The sequence below is a fragment of the Labeo rohita genome, chromosome 25 (assembly GCF_022985175.1).
Source record: "Labeo rohita strain BAU-BD-2019 chromosome 25, IGBB_LRoh.1.0, whole genome shotgun sequence".
NCBI classification, from domain to species: domain Eukaryota; kingdom Metazoa; phylum Chordata; class Actinopteri; order Cypriniformes; family Cyprinidae; genus Labeo; species Labeo rohita.
In genome coordinates this window covers 2,573,993-2,581,492 of record NC_066893.1, presented here as the reverse complement: position 1 = coordinate 2,581,492, position 7,500 = coordinate 2,573,993, and the positions used below count along the sequence as shown (strand labels likewise).

The following is a 7,500-nucleotide window of genomic DNA, read 5'->3' as shown; positions in this document are numbered from 1 at the left end:
ATAATGGGAAGGTTAATTTCTGTCATTTCTGTCATTATAAAGGGTTTTATAATTAAATACAACTGAAAGGACATCTAAAATTACCATTGTAATGTGGCTGTTGAACTGAAATAAAACAAAAAAAATTACTGCTAAGATGTGTTGTATGTGTCCGTATATTTAGTGTATCATTCAACTTTTTCCCTATGGTCTAGAGTCTAGAGAGAAAAAACAAAGATCGCAACACATAGCAATATCGAATCACAATACTTATAGAATTGAAATTGCAAAAAAAATTGCAATATGTATCGTATCAGCACCCAAGTAACATGATAGTATCTAAAGCTTGGGTGGCGTCAGTATAATCAATTAATTAATTAATTATGGAAAGAAATTATAGAAATGAATACTTTCAAGTAGCAAGTATGCTTAAAATTGATCAAAAGTGATTATAAAGACATTTATAATGTTAAAAAACATTTCTATTTCAGATAAATGCTGTTCTTTTGAAGCTTCTATTTATCAAAGAAACCTGAAAAAAAATTCTCAGCTGTTTTAAACAACAATAATAATAAATGTTTTTGAGCAGCAAATCAGAATATTAGAATGGTTTCTAAAGGATTGTGTGACTGGAGTAATGATGCTAAAAATTCAGCTTTAAAATCAAAGGAATAAATTACATTTTAAAAATATATTCAAATAAAAACAGTACATTTAAATGGTAAAACAATTTTAAAATTGTACTGTTTTTGCTGTACTTTGGATGAAATAAATGCAGGCTTGGTAAGAAGAAGAGACGTCTTTAAAAAAAATTTATAATAAAAAAAAAAAACTTAAGAAATATTTTAAAAGTAGTTCCATGACTGGCTGTATAAAATAATTTTGAAGTTGTCTCATGTTTCCTGCAGAATATAAATGTGTATTCCTCCAGAGGGCGCAGTTTCCCTTGGGATACGTTTGCTTTATAAACGATAAAATAATAAAAATGTTATTTCCAGAAATATAGACACAAAATGGAAATCGAACACAAAAAGAATCTCGATTAAAAACAACAACAACAACAACTATGATCATAAACGATAGTGATTGGTCCATTCTGAACAACGAAGAGAAACGTAACAGGTACCAGGTGACAACAGCATATTATGTGTTACTGCAGCAGCGCTCTGGATCATATTTTTTCCTGAATAAACGCACTAATGAACTTGCAGTGGTTTGATTGAGAACACACACTGAAAACTTAAAATATCAAAATACTTATACCTACAAGTCTGAACCTCTAAGCCCCGCCCATTCCTTAATCCCTCATCTCATGCTAATCCTTATCTTCCTTTCATCTAATAATCCAAATACCTTTGGGTCTCAGTCTACGTGGCCTATGTTTGGACTCGATCGCTGTGCTGTTCGCGAACCCTGAATTCCGCACTACTTCAACCGAGAGCTGACGAATCCTACTACGGTTGGGGATTTATCTTATGAATATTAATAACAACAAACACGGACGTTCAGGAAGCCAACGAGCGACGTCATCGCGCGCTAATTAATATTCATGAGCGTCCTCTTGGCCGTAGTAGGATCCGTAACTTCTCTCGGAGAAGATGGCGGCGTGTAGACGTGTGCAGCGACTGCTGCTGTTGATATTCGTCTTCGGCTGGATTGGTTCCGCTCACGGAGGCAAACCGAACGCTGAAAACGCCGCAGATAATCCCGATAGAGGCAAAAATGCCGGGGGAGAGGGGAAAGCTGCGGCGCTGGATGGGGCCTCCTCGGTCCGGCGCAGCGGCGGCTGGAAGCTTGCAGAGGAGGCGGCCTGTCGGGAGGACGTGAGTCGGATCTGCCCCAAACACTCCTGGAACAACAACCTGGCCGTGCTGGAGTGCTTGCAGGACCGAAAAGACGTAAGAAAACACGGTTGAGTCTGTATTTAACGTATAGTCTGTGAGTACTTGGAGATTAGAGCAGAATTGACTAATCATCAGTCTGTGTAGTGTGTTATGCTAACACCCATCTGGATCTGCAGCGTCTTTGTGCGACATTCATAAGTTAGAGATCATTTAGATTCCTAAGGTGACGTGAGAAGATATTCATTCATATATTTACAAAACAAGACGCAGCTTGTCAAGGAAAGGCCTTTGAATGCCACATACAGGCAGTTTTGGGGGGTTCAAGATATTGGAATCCAACTATCTCGATTGATAGAGTAAAAATGTGTTTCCTGTTTATAACCGTGTTTCAATCCCTAATGAGCTTCTTACTTAGAACTCACCAATACGCCCAAATATGCAGTCTGAGTCAGCTGAGTTCCCGTGCACGCCCCGCCCCTCTGTGACGTCACCTGCACTATTAGCTAGACCGATATGATATTATGAAAAATGCCGTCACCGATATCTAGCAGGGTGGTAAAACATGGAATATAGCAGATAAGATGAGCACGATGACTTCTGTTAAAGTCAGCATTGGACATGAAGATGCACATGATTTTCTGTTTTGGAAAATTAAAAATTATGTATTGTAAACGTTTTATTTATAACACAATCTTCCAATGAAAACGTCTGACTGCTTATTGGTGACGTATGCTGGACTTCTCCAATCATTTAATGCGCTTAAACCCCGTCCCTGCCCCGTGCACACGCCCACATCTTAAAGAGCAAGATCACCCAAAAATGAAAATTCCATCATTTACACATTCTTAATGCTATTTTCATGTAATCAGAACAATTATTAAAACGTTATAGTTATGGTTAGTTATCTTCCTTGGTATGAACAAGGATGATTTGCATACTGAATTTCTGCTTCGTTGACCGGATGCTTTTGTCGTTCGACTTGACTGACTGGTTGTGCAGTGTTCATTTGTAGAGGGTTCTCTTAGCAAATATATGGTATGTGAGTGCTGCTATTAGTTTGTTTTGGATTAGCCATTGTTTGGTGAAACAGCACTGACTGTTGAAACGTTGCGTGATCGCAAACATGGGAGTAACGTGGCAGTTGAGGTCCTTGTGTAATAATGCTTCTGAAGTGTCCTGTTCATTGGCAGTGTTTGGTCCGATTCAGGTCTGATAGACGTGTAATGCGAGCCGGGTAATTAGCTCTTAGTTACTGAGTTCACGAGCAACGCTTTTACTTTTGTTGAGCATTTGTTGAATGTCTCTTAACTGGCAGAACTAGGTTTCCCTTTACTTGTGTTGATTAGGGGTTTGGTGTTGGTTCTGTGATCTGTTGTATTGGATTGTTCAGGCCTGGCAGGCAGGGCCTGGTAATGGTGGGTCATTTTATCTGGCTGTTCATCACATTACAAGATAATTAAATGGATGTTCGTTACTGTTATTAGCTATTTCTCAGCTCTTCATTACATTGCAGCTTATTTTGCTGGGTGTTCATCCCTGGCTGTTTATCATTGTTACAAGTTATTTCTCTCCCTGATAATTACCATATCATTATTTATCTGTCAGTTCATCACAGATGAAGGTTATTCCTCAGCTGTTCATCACTGTTACAGACTGTTTCTATGGCTGTTCATCACTGTTACAGGTTATTTCTTTAGTCATTCATCACTATAACATGTTATTTCTATGGTTATTCATCACAGTTGCAGGTTATTTCTCTGCCTGTTTATCATATTACAGGTTAGTTCCCTGGCTGTTCATCACATTACATTTTATTTCTCTGGCTGTTTCTGCGCTGTTCACCACTGTCACAGGTTATTTCTCAGCTATACATAATTTCACAGGTTATTTCGCTGGCCGTTCATCACAATTACATGGTATTTCTCCACTATTCATCACATTGCAGGTTATTTCTATGGCTGTTCATCATCATCACAAGTTATTTCTCAGCTGTTAATTGTTGTCACCGGTTATTTCTCTGCCCATTTATCAATATTGCATGTTATTTCTCCGCTGTTCACCACTGTCACAGGTTATTCCTGTGGCCGTTCATCACGGTTACATGTTATTTCTCCACTGTTCATCACATTGCAGGCTATTTCTCTGGCTGTTCATCATCATTATCACAAGTTATTTCTCAGCTGTTCATTGTTGTTGCAGGTTATTTCTCTGGCTGTTCATTACCGTTGCTGTCACCGTTACCGTTATTTCTATGGCTTTTCATCGCAGTTGCAGGTTATTTCTCTGGCTGTTCATCTTATAACATGTTGTTTTTTTTCTGGCCATTCATCACCATTACAAGTAATTTCTCTGAATGTTCAACCCTCTTGACAGGTTATTTCTCTGCCTCTTCATCATATTACAGGTCATTTCTCTGGCCGTTCATCACTATTACAGGTTATTTCTCTGGCTGTTCATTACTTTTACAGGTTATGATTTCTCTGGCTGTTCATCACTGTTATTTCTGTGGCTGTTCATCACAGTTGCAGGTTATTACTCTGGCTGCTCATCATGTAATATGTTATTTCTCTGGCCATTCATCACCATTACATGTTATTTCTCTGAAAGTTCATCCCTCTCACAGGTTATTTCTATGGCTGTTCATCACAGTTGCAGGTGATATCTCTGGCTGTTCACTACCATTACATGTTATTTCCCAGCTGTTTATTACATTGCAGGTTATTTCTCTGCCTCTTCATCATATTACAGGTCATTTCTCTGGCCGTTCATTACTTTTACAGGTTACTTCTCTGGCTGTTCATCACAGTTACAGTTTGTTTTTCCTCTGGCTGTTTATTACCATTACAGGTTGTTTACTCACGTGCCATTGCAGTTACAAGTTTTTTGGGTCATCACTTTGATCTAATTTCGGGTTGTTTTTCTGTTTATATCATTTTATTGCTTGATGATTGTATGACACTATCCTGCAGAGTTTTCCGTGTATTTCTCACGTCTACAAATGAACTTTAGACTTTCTCTTGCTATGGAGAAATCGCTGTCAGTGAGAGTTCTTACTGTAAGGTCAATTATTTAGCTGTACAATGTTCCTCATTGTTTCTCATAAATAAAGACTGAATGGAGACAGTTTGTTTACCTTCATTATTTATAATCTGCCAGAGGCAAAAGGCCCTGGTGGCTTTTTTAAAATGCTGTTTTTTAAAATAAAATCCTAACACAGCTGGGGAAAAAAAAAAAAAGAAAAAAAAGCTTGTCACCAGGCCGTTTATGTAATGTCCTCCAAGCAGTGATTTTCTGTAAACTGTATCCTAATATCTCTTCATGATCATACAGGGTTAAAATTGCTATAATGTCACTCGCATTATATATTATAGACAAACACCGCATGATTGCACAGAGAAGCTATATGTTTTCCACTAGCTTCAAATCCTGTTAGAGTTGATAAACCCCGTTACAACTATCAAAGGCTAAGACGGCGCTCTCAGCGCAGGCCGAGGTCAAAACAGGTTGCTGTGTCTTTGATTGGATTTGGATGCCGTTTTTAGTAACATTGTGACAGATATCAAGGCCTTCAGCTCCTTGGGAATCAAGAGTTACACGTTTGATATTTACAGCGGGCCGTTAACAGCTGTCCCGTGCTATGCCGGGGATGCTTTCTGTCTGGGCTTGTTCTCAGCTGTTCAAATAAAGATCAGTATCAAGTCATCATGCTTAGGGAGACCCTGCTGTTATGCTGATTGCTCTTGACTGTTAAAGTTTTTGCATTACAAAGAGCAGTTGTTAGATGTTGCTCTGTTGGCTGCTTCAGTGACTGTAGTGAATGTCAAACATTCATTAAATTTAAATGCTGAATCAGCAGTCACAAGATGATTGCAAAATACTTGTTTGTCTCGTCATGCCATGCCTTACTGTACATCTTAACCTTCTAGTTTCTTCTGTTTTAAGAATGAATCGCCCAGGGACGAGCATATCATGAAGTTTATAATACCAAAATGAAAGCTGTATGTTTATTTCAGATGCAAATCACCAGTGTTGGTCATGTGTTGGTATGTTAGTCTTAAACCGCATGATTTGTCATTTGAGACTCGCCAGCAGAGTTTGTTGAGCAAACATCCTCCCACATTAAATAATGTAAATCCACCAGCTTATGTGAAATTTGGTGATACTAAAAACTAAAAGGCTACTGAATTTTCACACTCGGATGTTTAATTCAGAATATGAATGATCAGATATCATCTAAAACTTGTTAAATGTTATGAGTCCACACAGGATGTGCAACAGGAAGAGAGTCTGAGCTGATTTCTGTCAGCATCTAGTCTTAATTTTCACCTCGCCTCTGCCTGAGGTCACATTAATGCAAATACAAAAGCCTAAAAGTAAATATAACACACCTACAAACATTAGCAACAGTCACTTTTTTTACACCAGGGATGAGTCACGTTATTTGACTGTTTGTCCAACAACTGCTGCTGTGGTCTAGATATTTTTATGCATATATCTTCATTTATATGGTAAACTTTGGTCTTTCATCCTCTTTTTAAAGCAGCAGTGTTGCAGCCATTCATATTCAGATGGACATGGTCCACATGTTTTGAGCGTCACCCAAGTGTTGTCAACACTTTAAAAATGCACTTTGAGGCAGTGTGTTTGGTTGGTTGGAAATATATTAAACGTCCCTTTAAAGTCGTAATTATACTGGGCTAGGATGTCTTAAGTCGTGTAGTTCTGCACCTGCCTATTACTTTTGTCTGTGTGAACGCTTATAATTTATACTCTTCTTAATCTCTCTTTAGGAGACTGAGATCGCTGCAGACTGCAATCATGTAAGTGTTTATACACTATTTCTGTTATTTTTGTTCCTGAGTGTCGTTATTTTGTTGATATTTCAAACCAAAAGTGAATTTAACTAACCTTGAGCCATGTATTTGAATGTTTTGTTTTGATTTGTTTTGGTATTTGGAGAGTTCATTTGCAAAAACTGATAACCTGGTTTTTAGCAATTTACCAAAAAAAAAAAAAAAATGTTTTTTCATTGTGCCTTCCAATTAATTTCAATCAAACTGCAGTTGATAAATACAAATAACTTAAATACAGCTAGCTAGCACAATAAAACCTTGATAACATAAAAATAAAAATGTAAAAAATGATCTCTTTGGCAAATAAACTCTTTAATTTTATGTTTTATCTTGTTTTTTTAATTTTTTTTTTTTGTTGTTGTTTTGCTTGGATTTTTTAAAATGCAAATATGCACATGTTCTGACTTTTTAAATAATGAAAAGTATTTAATTTTTTGTTTTATTTTGAAATCTTTTTTTTTTTTTTTTTCTTCTTATTTTTGTATGGATTATGTAAATTATGCAGTGCAACGTAATATACACATTCTGACTTTCAGACAAAGTAAAGTATGTAATCTTATTTTATTTTGGACTACTTTTTTATGCATATACACTTTCTGACTTTCAATCTTATTTGAGTCTTATTTTATTTTGGATTTCTTTAAATTAAAAAAAAATATATATATTTTTGTAATACAGATATACACGCTCTGACTTTCAAATAATGGAAAGCATTTAATTTTTTTTTTATTATTATTATTATTTTTATTTATTATTTTTAATTTTTAATTTTTATTTTTTTGTTGTTTGTTTGGATTTTTTTTATGCAGACATACGTCCTGACT

At 36.5% G+C, this 7,500-nt stretch overlaps 1 protein-coding gene across 2 annotated transcripts in view; it reads left to right on the top strand.

Moving 5' to 3' along the window:
• The first annotated feature begins 1,536 nt into the window (after nt 1-1,536).
• glg1a (golgi glycoprotein 1a) overlaps nt 1,537-7,500 on the top strand; it is a 33,287-nt gene continuing 27,323 nt past the window's right edge. For both annotated transcript variants that reach the window (XM_051099035.1, XM_051099034.1), the window contains exons 1-2: nt 1,537-1,877; nt 6,614-6,643. In XM_051099035.1, the coding sequence (XP_050954992.1) occupies nt 1,578-1,877; nt 6,614-6,643 (330 nt within the window). In that variant the 5' untranslated portion in view covers nt 1,537-1,577. The remainder of the gene's footprint in view (nt 1,878-6,613; nt 6,644-7,500) is intronic.